The following is a 14,408-nucleotide window of genomic DNA, read 5'->3' as shown; positions in this document are numbered from 1 at the left end:
GGATGTATTCGTATACTGCGGTGAAGCTAGCTACGTACGCAGTATGTGAAATGTGAGTATATGCGCGGCTATTTAGGGTTGAAACTCACCATCAGCTCCTCTTGTATCTTGCCCATCAAGAAGCTTCAATTCCACTCTACCACGTCTAAATAGAATCGAACACTCCTGAAATCGCCGTATACTGAGCCAGGGTCATAAGCAAGGCTGTACGCAAGGTCACAGTACGACTTCGGATGCTATGCTCCGGACCACTGATGTACCGGGAGGTGTTCCGGGCTGATTGCGAGTTGGATTTGCTAAGTTTCGGTTTCGATGGGATTTCTCTCACGTCCTGACTCGCAAACGAAGGGCCCAGGCTTGAGGTGAGGAAATCCCGAAGGTGGAAGGCGTAGTGCTGATAGAGTGGAATGGAGGCGACAGGGGACTATAATCAACGACGACAACCACGGGGGAAAGCCGCCATTCAATGACAGAAGAGGGCGGTAGCTGTACGTCCGACCCGGTGACGAGACTGGTGTGAGAGATGATGGAGGTAAGAAGGAAAGAAGGAAAAGGAGAAAGGGCACTGTATGGGAGTATTTATAGCTACGCGTCATGGCGCGTCTTTCGAACGGCACACGTGAGGGTAGTGTTCCTGCTCTTTGTTGATTATGACATCATCACACACAGCGCTCAAGCTCACTCACCGACTGTGTCGACATTCTTGTCATCGTTATTGCTATTTCGGATTCATTTCACTAGGTCCAGGAGAGAGAATGGGTAATCGCTAGTGGTAGTCGCAGATGTTGCTACGAATTCGGAACAAACGGGAAAGTACGGGTATCCGGCCCTAATGTGCACGTGATCGAAGGGAACCGGGCCGTGCCAATGCTTCCAATGGTTTGGTATGCGGCTGTCATCGACTCAGTTGTAGTGTCCTTCGAGAAGGGATCGCTGGTCATCCGAAAATATGCGACGCCTCGTAGTGGGCGTGGTGGAAGGAGCAGAAACATCGGGAGATGGCGGTGTGATCGATGTATAAAAGAACAAGTAAATTTGGTAAGAAATGTTTACAAATATGAGATCATGATAAGAGAGAACAACCATACAAGAGTACAACACGAAATCACAAAGCCAGCTTGACGCCCGAAAGGGACGTTTTCAAATCAACAGTCCCCCTGCCTTTATCCTCCTCACCCCACCACACCCTACCTGCTACAATGCTACCCCCAGCTCTCTCAAAGCTCACCGACCTCTTTCTGTCTTCTCCTTTCGGATCCTCCACTTCATCAGCCGTAGTAACCTCCGCCCTTCCCATGATTGTAGCTAACCTAAACTCGCCCTCATAAGTAGGATGCATCGTCACGTCCACCGGGCCCATCGCCGTATGCGCTGTGAGGTCAAGCGCAGAATCGACAGACGCGTCGATGAACCCGAGTTCGATCTTCCCGCGTGCAGTGTAGGCCTTCACGTCAAACTTACCTCCCGTAGACGAGGGAGCGGTGGAGAAGAGGCTGATGCCTGCGGAGATAGGTCTGTAAATCGTCAGTACTAATAGAGAAGGAGTAAATGGCAGAAACCCACGCATTGGCGCTCTCCATAGAAACAGTGGTGGACTCTTCTTCGTCTGCGTTGAATAATCCAAGGATGACGTTGATTGGGCTGTTGGCGGTAGCCAAGTCAAGGGATGTGCTCGTGTTGAATTTTCCCTCGATAGGGCTATTGGCATTCTTGAATTTGCCGACTGCAGCAGACACAGACTGCAATGGATGTCAGACTTGCCATCGTCGGATAGAACGTGTACCTGCCTCAACATGGATGGGCATCATGGCACCATGCAATGTAATTGATTCGAAAAAGACGGTCTCGAGTTCTCCGACATGTTGAGAGAAGAGTGGCAGATCGGTGCGGAAATCTTGTATCGTAAGAGGAGTTTTGGGTAGGAGGACACGAACGTCGAACCCGAGATGGATATGATTGCGGTGAGCATGGCGAGGAGTCTGCGATGGGGGATATGAGAAATGAGCCATTACAGAAGGAGGTACGTACGAAGAACCCTATACCATTCTCGTTCCCTGCGCGACTGACCTTGCACACCTTGGCCAGCTCCAGCTCGTCGTCTTGGTACTTGACTGTGACCTCCACCTTTGCCGTATCCAAACTGACATCCTCAGATTGACCGATATATACCCATCCGTTCGTGTACGAACCGCGCGCAAGCAGGAAATGCTTGTCGGAGTTCAGAGGTAGGTCAAACGACGCGGTAGCGGACTGTTCGCCATTCCAGAACTGTCCCTCTTGGAATTCGGCACAGTGGTCAATGTTAAGGTCATTAGGGATAGGCCATTCGTAGGGATAGAAATTGTGAACCTGCTGTTCCTGTGTTTTATATCAGCAATGAACATAACAATCGAAACATGGACGCACCTTTGCTCCAAAGAATCGAGTGATCGCATATATTGTATGTCGCGGAGCCATAAAAGCATGTTCGACAAAGAAAAATACGAGAAACAACATGAGCATCGCGGTCACCCGGGTGAACACGCTAGGTCTTCGCCGAGCAAGCGTCTGCGATTCGACGTGAGGCATAGTCAGGACAGAGGCTGCCTTGTCCTCGATATGTTTCGAATGCTCCTTCCCGTCGTATGACATGGTGGTTGATGATGACCTGACCTAGAGGCTATGCTCTTATACAATGTCGAGCCGCGATGATGAAAGAGGATGCCGAGGTCGAGTCATAACTGAACGGAAAATCAAGCTTTCAAGACGGTTGTGATTACTGCGGCACAGTATTCGATAGACAAAACCTTTACCGAGAGTTCCTCCGTAGTTAGTAGTGCATACGGGTACCCCATGAACGTGGAAGAGGAAGGGGGGAAAGCGCCGCGGCATCGATGCCGACATCAGGTCGGCTCGCTTTCCGCGCCAAGCCCCTGACCTAAACACAAGTATCGATGCAGTTCGAATAGATAAACGTGAGGAGATTTTGGTTTCTTTCGAATTTATAATACTACGGACTACGGACTACGGACTCGCATAAGTTTTTCGATACTGAGGTATCTTTTGAATTCCGCAGCTGCAGTTCGCACCCTAAGATGGTTATCACCTCATGTTCGGCCCACAATCAGCGCGGGTACTCCTGGCCGCAGATATGATGTCTTGAATGACTCACTCCTCACAATTTTTGGGGAAAGGTCAGACACATTCCCATTTTCCTTAGCTGTGGGGTACCCAACGGCTAACATTTTATCTTATCTTATCTAAATACGTGATTATTGCGGTCACATGCCATGACGTCACACCTTTTTTTTGTGAGATTGCTTAAACTCAACTTAAACTGTGATGAAACTTGTAGCTCATCAGCTTTCTCCATGCCTACAGGTAAGAGTCCTGTATGTCAAATCTGTCTGAACAAACTGAACCTCATAAAATGTCATAGCTACAACCATCTCATCCCTTCCTACGGAAATTCTCGAGATTCTGCTCTTGTGGGAATATCCAAAATGTGACACGCATTATTTGAAAAGAGAACTCCTTCGACTGTCTACCGTATGCCGTCGTTTTCGTGAAATTCTCGCACGCCATATATATCGCCAATTTTCATCCAGTTTGGACACCCGCCACCCACAGGCGCTTATCGAAACATTTTCTTTCCGTGGGCACTTCATCACCACTCTCACAATAAGTCTTCAGGCCATCCATCGAACGGGGCCTTCTCGGCCTTCTCAGAGGCTTTCAACTTTACTAGCGCTCTTTCGATCGTCGACAAAACATCTGACGAGCCTTCAGTCTCTCTATCTCAACATCAGACCCGATTTCGGTGTATACGCGCACTCTTCCTCATCCTTTTTTCCTTATCCCCCACCTCCATCTGACAGTCGTCTTTTCACGGCGGAGCTCGAAGAGTTGAAATCCCTTTTTAAATCCCTTCCTCCTCAACTCGAGGAACTCATACTCGCCGGTTTTTCCTGGCTGGATGCTGCTCAGGGTCTAGCCCAAGCAGACGCTCCAGAAACTGCGACGGATTTCCCTGCGCCTAGAAGCCCGCTCTCGGCCACCCCTTGCCACATCTAATTTCCTGAGGGGCTGCCCAAAAGTCAAGGACATCGAGTTGCCCGCTTCTTGGTGTCCCGAGGCGGAATGGTTCCGTAGAGCCTTTGACGGTCGGCAATTTGAGCACCTGCGAATCGGTTTCAAGTATTGGGGATACCGTAATTCAGCGACTCATTCCTGTACTTCTAAAAAGTGCGAATGGAGCGAAAGTATCATTGCAGTCTTCTCCAATTCTTCCCAATCTCTTAAAAGTGTTACCATTGGCACTCCATCGTTTCCTTACGCCCTCTTGAAGGCCGTCATGCCTGGAGTCACATCATTATCTCTTTTAAGCCTTGGTTTCGATGATGATAGTTCCACCCTTAATGCTTTCATGAGGCCCTTTCTCAAATCGCCTTTGGAGCGCCTAACCATCATGGATTGCATGGAGACCCCGGAATCTTTAACAGAGTACATAGATCCCAGACCCCACATACAAGCTTGGCGAGGTCAGTCGGGTTTTTACTGGCCAGCGTTGAAATATTTCAAGGCTGATTTCGAACTCGATCAACTCTCCAAAACAACACGTTAGAATGAAGATAAATACGGAGCTGTAGAGCCATTGAAATGAGCGAAGAATATCGGCCAATGTCGTCTGGGAGTGGCTCGACAGATTTGTGATCTTTTAATGGAATATCGTGGTTTACGAGTTTTTTTTGCACCATTTAATGTCTCGTGTAACATTTTTCAATCTAAAATACTCCATCGACTCTGAGTGTTCCTGAAAGTCTGCATTTGCATATTTCGTACTAGACTCACAAATAGTAAGTTTTGCAGCTTAATCCTCTATCACGATAAAAGCTAGGGTTTGTGCCGAAACTCCAAGATGCGGCATCTAATGTACGCGTATAGATCAGGGGAAAATTAACAGTGTCTTTTTGGAACCCTCGGCTGTCATGTAGATATCCATAGTATACAGATCTATAGTAGCCCTTGTAAGCCCTCGTCATCAATATACCTCAATGCCTCCTTCGCTTCCCGTGCAGGTCTCGCAATGGACGGCTTTTCGTTGCCGGCACTTTCTATCACTTTTTGGGCAACACTCCGCATCAAGCCCAGCTTCTGGAAAAGATTCTCGCCCTCAACTGTCGGTGAATCGGCCTCGTCATCTGAGGATAGGACAGCAAGGAGCGTGTGCGAAGAAATGACAGATGCTGGAGTACCGGCAACCAAGTACGACCTATAAAAAGACTGCTTAAAAGCCAGACTCCGAGGACGACGAAGAATACGCACTCTACGACAGGTTGAAGCACATCTGGGAAGATGGCTAACGCCGCCACCAACGAAGCTATAGCTTGTATGTACGATTCTGGCGGATAGAGATTAGAACTTGGCCTGTAAAAGCAGGTCATATCAGAAAGCTTACCATCAGAGCTTCCCCTATATGCATCCATGACAAGGTCGACACACGCTTCCCTCGCCTTTTCACCTACGTTCTCCTTGGCACTTCTGACCACATGCGCAAGCGCCACCACTGCGCTGCTACCAATACCGTCATCGGCGTTGCCCTTGGCTCCTGTAATAAGCTCTGTCACAACTGGATCCACCCTGGGCTGGCTTCTCATCAACACGCCTAATGCCTTGGCCGCTTTATTTCTGACGACGATGCTCGCGGGATCGCTTACGCCCTTGACAAACGTCCTCTGGAGTTGTGGGTAGAAGGGTTTAACGAAGGCTGGTATACGTTCTAACATTGACGTCAGTGCACTCAGGATGGCCGTCTTGACCGCTGGTGGGTACGTCGTTGCCTGTGTCGCCACTCGAATCAGGGGTCCAGTGAAAGATACCACATATGGTTTGATCGCGGTATCTTCCGTACGTTCCACGAGATCACCAATAGCATAGGCTGCTTGTTCCCGCTGCTCGTTGCTTCCGGTTGTTAAACCAGCGATAATGACAGGAACAAGGGGCGCGACGGCCTTGGGAACACTGAAACCAGGTACAAAGCGACCTGGAGCACCTGTGGACTCGATACTTCGCCGCAAAGGAACCACTAGCGATTCGAGCTCGTCCTTGGGAACGGATTTGAGGAATACGTCAATTGTTTGTACGGCACTCGAATATACGTTGTCGTAATGATCCTCCATGGCAAATATGAGTTGCCTGATCCAGTCCACACGGTATAGCGAAGTATCCAGTTCGGTCTCTTCGCAGAAGATGGAGAATAACTTGTAGGCGCTCTTTCGCCGTCTAGGGGTATCGTGCTTCGACCTGAAGTAACGTTAGAACTAACTAATGTACACTGAGAATACACCGACCATCCTAGGAGCACCATCATGAGCGTATTGAGCCCTTCAACATCATTAATTGATGAGAATAATGCACGAGTTGCCTCATCGACTGCGGATAGAAGCTCCTCATCGGTCTCGTCTTCGATAACTTTGACAAAGGCACTTGTAATGGCTGACAACCGCTTGCTCAGTGCGTTTCCAGCAACAGTGACTAGTGAAGCAAGAGCATGTGCATTGAACACGGTCATTGGTAAAGCCGTCAATGTTGGAATCAGGACCGGGAACACGGTCGCCGCTCGTACCTGTGGTCAGATAAGGTTAGACGGGCGTAGTATGAGAAAAGGGGACTGCTGACATTCATGACCTCCCTGAGCGCTTGCAGTGCGGTGCCAGAACTCTCTCCAGGCTGCCGAAGAGCTTCCAAAAGCGTAGGGATAGTTTCGTCAATAGCTTTGGGCCCTATATGTTCTTGCAACATGTCGAACGCTTTGGCTGCCGCAGAACGAACATTGGCCTCATCGTCGACTAAAGACACGCGAACCATGGATATAATGTCGTCTTCGTGATCTTCTCGCTGAGTGTCGGTAGAATTTTCCCTGGACAACAAGTAAAAATCAATCTTGAGCAGTGCTCGGGGTTAAGAGTGGCTTACATAATTTCGCTCAGGACCAAGCAGACACCTTCTCTGGTTCGCGAGTCAGTGGATGTTGCCTTACCTTTGAGAACTGTCATGATTTCGCCCACGATCTTCTCGCCGAACTTGCGACAGAGCTCTGCTATTGTACGGCCAGAGGTCTATGACAATAAGTGAATGCTCTGAATACCGAGGATGCCAACATACCTCTTGCTGCTCGAACTCATCGCTAGATATAAGGACAATGATTTGGCTGATCAGCTCAGGAAGAATCTCTCGGACTAAGAACAGCGATGAGTCAACGTCTAAACAACCCGAATTATTCGTACCTGTCCGGGGAGTATTGTTCACCAAAGCCTTCCAGATTTGGATTGATGATTGACGAACGACAGCGACGCCATCTTGACGAACAAGATAAAGCGCAGCGAGAAGCCTATCTCTTCTTTCGACACCAAGAACTTCAACCAAAGCACGGCGGGAGCTTTCCGCAGTGCTAGCATCGGCGACGTCTTCCTCATCAAGATCAGAAGTCTTGCCTGAAATACCAGAAACCTTGAACATGAGCTCTCCGACAAGAGTGATGGACGATTGCTAGGGAAAGGCCATGAGCAAGAGAAAATGAAACAGCTTAAATCATACCCGAATGCGCCAACCAGGATCAAACATTCCATGCTCAAGCTCGGGAAGAAGAAGATCGATTGCCCTGTTCGAATAGTTGGTTATAATCATTCTTCCGGCCCTCATCGCTGCATCCCGAACATATTCTTCTACGTCAGATAGACCACTCAATATCGGAGTGATGATCTTCGGTAGATGAGGCTGGAAACGAGTACCAAAGGTGGCTGGAAGGTACACCAACAACGACATGAAACCTTCCCGAACCGTTGCTCTGGGAGATTGCGCGTTCGTGATGATGTCAGGAAGTAAACCTTCGAGGCGCTCCATTCCGAGACCGGACAGAACTTCACTTAGTCCTTGGGCAGCGCCCTGTCGATCCACGCCAGATGTATCCGTTTTAAGAGTTCGCAGAAGGCCAGGTACTAGGTCCGGGAAGTGACCTTCGCCCAGACGTTCTACTAGGGTTCCCAGCGCTTTGGCAGCTGTAGCCCTAGCCTCCGGTACGGGATCTACAAGTACAATATGCACCATCGGCAGTAACTCGGAGAGATAAGGGACGAAGTCTCGCGAGTCTGTCAACGACGCCAGATTACCCACGATCTGTGCTGCCTTCTTCTTGGTATCCGCGCCACGCTCGCGTAGGCCTCGTTCTAGAATAGGAACCACCTAGGTATCATCAGCTCAATTTATTAGATGACATACGTCGATGCTACATACCAAGGCCAAGGAAGAATGATCGATGTAGTGCATGAAAGAGGTCTTGAGTAACGAAGACAAAGCAATTGGCGTCTTCGCGGGGTCGACAAGAGCTTTCAGAAGGACAGGAACCAGCGACTGGATCTCGGGGTTACTGATAACCTCTCCAAACTGTTTCAAGCTCTTGTTGGCAGCTGTTCGCACTTGAGTATGGGAGTCCGTCAAGACACCTGTGAGACGCGGAATGACAATAGGGAGAGAGAGGGAAAGCTGCCTAGGTGAGCAATACGCCATCATTCCGAGAAGTTCTATGGAGCCCTTCTTTGTTCGCCACTGTTTTTCATCGAGACCAGAGAGTAAGGAAGGCAAGATGAGCTTGACGCCATAGCCGGACATATTCGCCATAATGACCCGAGCTGCATCCTGAGTGGCTTCCCTGACATCCGGAGTAGCATCTCCAAACAACGAGAGCAGGAGCGGAAGAACGTATGTGATATAAGGTTCAAAAAGCCGCCCCAATGAACTGGACAGCGTTTCAAACGCAAACATGGTGCCCTGGCGAGGCTCGTATCTCTTCTTGTCCTCCGTAGCTGCTCGCAAGCGACTGATCATATTGAACTCTTTCATCCCAGCAATCCCCGTGCCCTTAATGACGCCTGCCAAACCATACGCCGCACCACGACGAGCAGCATATTTCGGGGCATTCGCCAAGTCATCCATGAGGTTGTCAACCAAAGACGGCAGTTTAGGCCGCATCAGCCTGACGAGAGGGGACAGGCAGTCTGAAACAGCTATTTGTACTTGTTCGGCCGGAGTTTTGAGCGCCTCGACGAGTCTGTCGACAATTGTAGGAATACGTAGGTCAGAGGGATCAAGATGGCGGGCGACACGACCAAAAAGAATGACGACCGCTTCCTTGATATGATCGCCAGCTTCAGTGGATGGACTAGGACTGCTCAAATGGCCTTCAAACATGGCAATAAGACTCGATATACACGAAGCACCATGGAGGTCAATGATCGTTGTCCCAGCAGAGAGCATCCCCCTACGGACATCGGGTTCGCGATCGCCCAATGCCTCGTCCTGAATGAGAAACTTGAAGAATGGCTCGACTTCCGCACTCGTGAATGATGGTGCTAGCAGCTCAAAAGAACGCGCTGTTGCTACTCGGGATGGCCAAGGATCTGAGCGATCAAGACTCTGCGCTATAACCATGCCCTAAAATAAAATTAGCATTGAACACGACAAAGACGGTAGCAGTACTCACATATTGGTCATATTCTGGTGCCAGAATCTTCGCCTACAATGCAAGACGATAAGCTTTACGTTGTTGACCATTACCACCACTAACCTTTTCACGGTAGTACTCCTGTAATGCAGCGACGGTGTCTTTGATTGATTGAGGCCAATGTTCAACACCTTCTGCAATAGCAGCAGCAGTGCTGGAACGAACGTATGCGTGATCGTGATCTGGACAGCATTATGGATTAATACCTGTGATGGACATGCATTTTCAGCGGGCTTACTAAGGTAAGGTAGCATTGCACTAAGGAACGACTCGGGGACATCCAATCCGTTGTCTTCCCATACGTGCTTTGCCAAGAAGGAGTTTTGTTCGTCTTCATCATGGCAAGCTATCCAAAGTTCCGGCGACCAGTCCAAGTCCGTCAAATCGAAAGGCTAATGCGGAAAGCGTCACTACTATGGTAATCCTTCGAAAACAACGGATTCACCTGAAGAGATTGGAGACACGAGTTTCGGACATAAGCTTCTTGCAACAGCGTCCCCTGCAATAAAACACCGACTTCGCTTTTTGATGCGGTCCGATAAATAGCTTCGCTGAGGTCGATAAGCGCCGACGAGGCCTCCTTACTGAGCTTGGGTTGCTGACGAGTCGTCGATATGAGGATCTCTAACGTTTGTTGTCGCGGGTAGTCAAGTTCAGCAACTAGAAGAAAACAAACATCAGTCTAATCTATATCATACCAGCCATGAGCACAAGTACCTACATTCTCCACAATGGAATTTAATCGTGTGCAGCGCCAATGCAAGTTGCTCTTCCCTTTCTTCGGCATCCTCGGTGGAGACACCCCCTTGGGCCAATACATGACGGATCAGAGGAAAGACGTATGAGAATGTGGCGGGGTCGAACGGCGACTGCTCAGAGAGATATCGCAAGCGGTGCAACACCCTCGTGACCAAGGCTATATTACATTTTGTGAGCGCAAAATACGAGCAGAAACCAAGCATATACGTACAATTCAAAGCCTCAGCCTGCAATTCCTCCGGAACAACGTCCCCCTTCAATCCACGCAGAGTCGCTACCCCAACCCACTTCCTAAACGTGTCCAGACGGTCTGAGCAACATTGGGCAAGTTCCTAACAGCTCATCGTTACTACAAACACGAACGAAAGATCACCAGAACTAACCAGATACACATCAACGCTAATCTGTCCGACCAAGCGGGATCCAGCTCCGTCCAACAATAGCGTAACCACTGATGATATGAATGCGTTGAACTGCGGAACGCCTGCCCTCACTAAACTGCGGACGAAATGGAGTCCGCGCTCTAGGTTGGCTTTTACGGATTCTACGCGGCGCCGCACCGCGGACTCCTTCTCCAGTTGAGCGTTGACGAGGGCTTGCTGCTGCTTCGTCAATGTAGGGGTAGCAGTCTTCTTGTTGGCCAGCGATTTACGCAAATCTGCTTCCCATTTGGCGATATCGGCGTCTTTGCCCTTTCTAGTTTCCGTGGTTTTACCGGACGATGCCAAGACTATAAGAGCAGTCAGCCGGATTGCTTTTAGATATAGATTGAGGAAGTCTCGCCATCAACATAGGTTGTACCCTCTGGGGTCGTCCAAATCCCTAGGTCGTCGTCAGATAGTCCATTGACGACTTTGGCGTCCAAATCCCTCCGGATCTGATCTACTATTCGTGACACCGCAGTCTCGGGAGACACGAACGCCAATGTTGTCACTGCACGGTAACTGGCATCTTTGAAGCCAAACTAAGCCAATATGTCAACCCGAGCAAGGATGCACGTAAACCAGAACTCACTGCTTCGCTAAGGGAGTCAGTGGATACCGAGTCAATGAGTCGATCGATGTGACGGCTAACAAGATCGTGGGGGTCTGTTCCAGCTTTTTGGCAAAGATCAATCCACGTTTGACGAGCCGGAGCACCTAAATAGAATCTGTTAAACAGGAACCGATATCACTGAAGGCTATAGACAAACATATGAGTTCGTGATGGGCTACAATCAACGCCTCTACAGCCTCCCGTTCTTTGACTGCGACATCACATTCAGCGGGAAAAGCGACGGAACTGAGGAACAACGCAGCGAGTCGCGAATGTTTATTCCACGGAACAGGTACATCATCAACCTTGGCCGTGGAAGGGGGCCCACGAGCTGTGAAAGCCACCATTGCATCACGAACCAGATGAGACGTCAATTCGGGGAATTTCGAAACAGACGACTCAATCGCTCGGTTCACATCTCTTCGAATATCCGCAGACGAGCCGTTGACGGAAAGATGCAGGAAGATATTTCCAACTTGCAGCCTATTGGATGATAAGCGACTGGATTGTAGATTGAATTGAAAAAAGGGACCTGATGGCATCGTTTTTGGATATTTCTTTGCTAAAAAAGCGTATTAGAGCCTCAGTGGCGCGCAAAAGCCACCGCTCATCCTCAGAGTCAGTGAGTTTCTGATAAACCCGTTCGGAGAGAAGGAAGGAGGGCTTTGCGGAACTGGACGTAATGGCCTGAATCACCGGGTTCCGCGATACGACATCATCTAGATAGGAAATCAATACCGCATGACACTCATCACAGAGCTATCAACGTACCAAACTTTCCGGCCTGCGCCAAAGGTCCCAGAAGAACTGCCACCGCGATATATCCCTCGAACGCACCGACATTCGGGTTGTTCGAAGTCGTCTTCAGACTGCTCTCGAAGGAGGGTAAGACTGCAGAAGCAAAAGATAGCCATGCAGACGTATCCAAATTCTCCGATGACCATAGAATATTGCCCGCTAAAGCGCAGAATGCTCGCCGGATGGGAGGCTTGAGGCTATTCATCTCCTTGGCTATCAAAGACAATGTGTCTTTGGCAAGAGAAAGGCTAGACTGGAGGAGATGGAGTATATGAGGATGAAGAGCGGAGGTAAGGGTGGATACAGCTGCATCATGACTTTCTTTTGCGAGGAGAGGAGTGGTGGTTTGAACGACAGAGGTGGAAATGGCACAAGCGGGTATTGATGCGAGCATGGTATAGAGCGCAACACGATGATCTGGTCCTATCGTCTTTCCTGTCCGTGGAAGTGTTAAAAGTTCGTTCACAGCGGTCTCCAAAACCAACGGTGTCTGATTTGCGCCGACGATGGTCTTGAACAATTCGATTGAATTTGTTCGAACGGCATTGTTACTTGATTTTGAGCAATTTACGGCTTGTGCAATTACACGGTGCACAGACTCATCGCTGAGGGGACATGAATATGCGGTGAAAAAATGCCTGGTGACTGGGACCACTATGAGCTGCGACATCAAATTCATGATATTGACATACCATTAAGCGAATATTCGGGTGACCTGAGTATCGCTTTTTCGCAGGCGGGCCAGATTGTGCTGGCAAAATCATCTTCCGTGACGAAATGGTGAATGAAATCATAGGTCGCATCCTGTATCGTGGGTCAGTCCAAGGCTTGCTGCGAGAACAAGAGAAACATACCAATACGTGTGCAGGAACAACATGTTTCGACATGAGTAGCGAGCTTGAGTATAAAGTAAGTATGTCGGTCTTGATTTCGCATGAGAAAATTTACGCGACTGAACGCGAAAAGGGGGACATACCATCAGTGCGGTGGATAATCTAGATGATGGTGACTCCGTGATATTCCTTAGTCGCACAAGCACTCCTACTGCAACACCGATTAAAGGGATGAGCCGTTGAGGATGATGACTGGACTTGGCTTGCTTGAGAAGAGCCTCAATGACGAGATTTAATTTTCCGCCACCCTATCGATCCATTAGACAGCGAGGCCACATGAAAAATATGATAACGCACTGAACGGAACGCACGCCTCGTGCGAACTAAAGCAGCATGTTTGAGGGATTCTTTCGCCCGTGAAGAGTCACTGATCATATCCAGGAGGAGAGCCATGGATCCGAGCAAGGCGTTCCACGACTGCGTTTCTGAGAATCCTGGATTATGCTGGATGCATACGGTATATATCCCACAACACCAGCTAAGAAGCGTGAAAAGATCTGAAGGAGCACAAGCGCTTGGATAGGCTAAGTTGAGCCCAAGAACAAAATAAAGCGATGCTTACCTTGATGAACTGAACTTCGAATAGCGCGCTACTTCATGAGACAGCCAGCCCAGTATCTGCTCCGTGACTCCAAGCTTTTGTTCATCTTTATCCGTCGTCCCACGTAGTTCATCCCTCTTTACGATCTCCATTCCTACCGTCTCGACAGCAGTCCTTCGATGTTGAATCAGCATATCTGGGGTACGTGAGCGTTAACAGCTTGAAGATATCAAGATTTTGGGACAATGAGAGCTCTATCTGAGGATCAGAGATCGTATACAGGCCGCAAGAAACGCACCTACCTGCATGTCGAGCGAGAGGAAGTAATTCTTCCTGCAAGAATCGTACCCTGGACGACGTTTTGCTTTCCAATAACCGATGCTGGGCATATTCCATCGACGGCGACCAGCCTTCCAGCACCCGGTCTCTCTGCCACGACAGACTAGCAGATTCACTTTCATCGCGTGCCGTGCTGGCGGAAGACAGCCAGGATTGAATATCCGACTTGCTCATCGTACCCAAGTCTTCGTCGCGGGACTTGAGCCGCGCAAATGTGTTCTTGCGAGGCAGACCGAGTAGATTTCACGCTAAAAGTGATGGGATATCGTTGTCGACACGAGTCACAGTGCGGTACCGTGGTGGTGGAAAAAAGCCGGGATATTTGGCAACGGCACTGTGACTCCATCTGGGGAAGATGCCAAACATCGGAGATTCTTCCCGATGATCCGCTAACTTCCTGTCTACTACCATCACCGTCAGCGGTCACCACCAAGCACGAGGCTACAAAGGTATATCATGAGATAAAGCTTTCAGCGTTATTCACATTAGTTTTATTTTGACAATT

General features: G+C 49.2%; 3 protein-coding genes across 3 annotated transcripts; 1 reads left to right on the top strand and 2 right to left on the bottom strand.

Moving 5' to 3' along the window:
- Positions 1-880: 880 nt before the first annotated feature.
- Positions 881-3,029, bottom strand: EV420DRAFT_1569223 (uncharacterized protein). The gene is made up of 6 exons (XM_060474214.1): positions 2,793-3,029; positions 2,407-2,737; positions 2,029-2,358; positions 1,788-1,979; positions 1,564-1,739; positions 881-1,514 (listed from the first exon to the last, which is right to left on the bottom strand). The coding sequence occupies exons 2-6, from the start codon at positions 2,629-2,631 to the stop codon at positions 1,106-1,108; spliced, it is 1,332 nt and encodes a 443-aa protein (XP_060326004.1). The 5' UTR covers positions 2,632-2,737; positions 2,793-3,029; the 3' UTR covers positions 881-1,105.
- A 280-nt stretch (positions 3,030-3,309) lies between these two features.
- On the top strand, positions 3,310-4,783 carry EV420DRAFT_1569217 (uncharacterized protein). Its single transcript, XM_060474213.1, has 3 exons — positions 3,310-3,360; positions 3,419-3,967; positions 4,020-4,783. Exons 1-3 carry the CDS (start codon positions 3,351-3,353, stop codon positions 4,601-4,603), a joined length of 1,143 nt encoding a protein of 380 aa, XP_060326003.1. The 5' UTR covers positions 3,310-3,350; the 3' UTR covers positions 4,604-4,783.
- Positions 4,784-14,205, bottom strand: EV420DRAFT_1569216 (armadillo-type protein). Its single transcript, XM_060474212.1, has 29 exons — positions 13,867-14,205; positions 13,770-13,818; positions 13,586-13,738; positions 13,321-13,537; positions 13,107-13,271; positions 12,985-13,053; positions 12,823-12,934; positions 12,104-12,775; positions 11,865-12,051; positions 11,490-11,815; positions 11,312-11,436; positions 11,081-11,261; positions 10,681-11,027; positions 10,509-10,629; positions 10,260-10,454; positions 9,984-10,198; positions 9,777-9,930; positions 9,602-9,720; positions 9,518-9,550; positions 8,272-9,468; positions 7,576-8,220; positions 7,266-7,527; positions 7,144-7,217; positions 6,955-7,097; positions 6,658-6,898; positions 6,330-6,604; positions 5,438-6,282; positions 5,305-5,380; positions 4,784-5,251 (listed from the first exon to the last, which is right to left on the bottom strand). Exons 1-29 carry the CDS (start codon positions 14,075-14,077, stop codon positions 4,993-4,995), a joined length of 7,668 nt encoding a protein of 2,555 aa, XP_060326002.1. The 5' UTR covers positions 14,078-14,205; the 3' UTR covers positions 4,784-4,992.
- Between the last annotated feature and the right edge of the window lie 203 nt (positions 14,206-14,408).

Source organism: Desarmillaria tabescens (genome assembly GCF_030435595.1).
Source record: "Desarmillaria tabescens strain CCBAS 213 chromosome Unknown EV420scaffold_45, whole genome shotgun sequence".
Taxonomy (NCBI): Eukaryota; Fungi; Basidiomycota; class Agaricomycetes; order Agaricales; family Physalacriaceae; genus Desarmillaria; species Desarmillaria tabescens.
Note: the sequence above shows the minus strand (reverse complement) of the source record. Positions and strands in the feature narration are given on the sequence as shown.

What these genes read in the sequence shown, in the direction of transcription:
- EV420DRAFT_1569223 (XM_060474214.1), bottom strand. Translation starts at nt 2,631, where the DNA reads ATGTCATACGACGGGAAGGAGCATTCGAAACATATCGAGGACAAGGCA. An exon ending in CTCGATTCTTTGGAGCAAAG is followed by an intron (nt 2,359 to 2,406) that starts GTGCGTCCATGT and finishes TATAAAACACAG; the next exon opens with GAACAGCAGGTTCACAATTT. An exon ending in TCTATGGAGAGCGCCAATGC is followed by an intron (nt 1,515 to 1,563) that starts GTGGGTTTCTGC and finishes GACGATTTACAG; the next exon opens with ACCTATCTCCGCAGGCATCA.
- EV420DRAFT_1569216 (XM_060474212.1), bottom strand. Translation starts at nt 14,077, where the DNA reads ATGAGCAAGTCGGATATTCAATCCTGGCTGTCTTCCGCCAGCACGGCA. An exon ending in GGCGCAGGCCGGAAAGTTTG is followed by an intron (nt 12,052 to 12,103) that starts GTACGTTGATAG and finishes TTTCCTATCTAG; the next exon opens with ATGATGTCGTATCGCGGAAC. An exon ending in TTGGTCCTGAGCGAAATTAT is followed by an intron (nt 6,899 to 6,954) that starts GTAAGCCACTCT and finishes CTTGTTGTCCAG; the next exon opens with GGAAAATTCTACCGACACTC.
- EV420DRAFT_1569217 (XM_060474213.1), top strand. An exon ending in CTGGCTGGATGCTGCTCAGG is followed by an intron (nt 3,968 to 4,019) that starts GTCTAGCCCAAG and finishes CCCTGCGCCTAG; the next exon opens with AAGCCCGCTCTCGGCCACCC.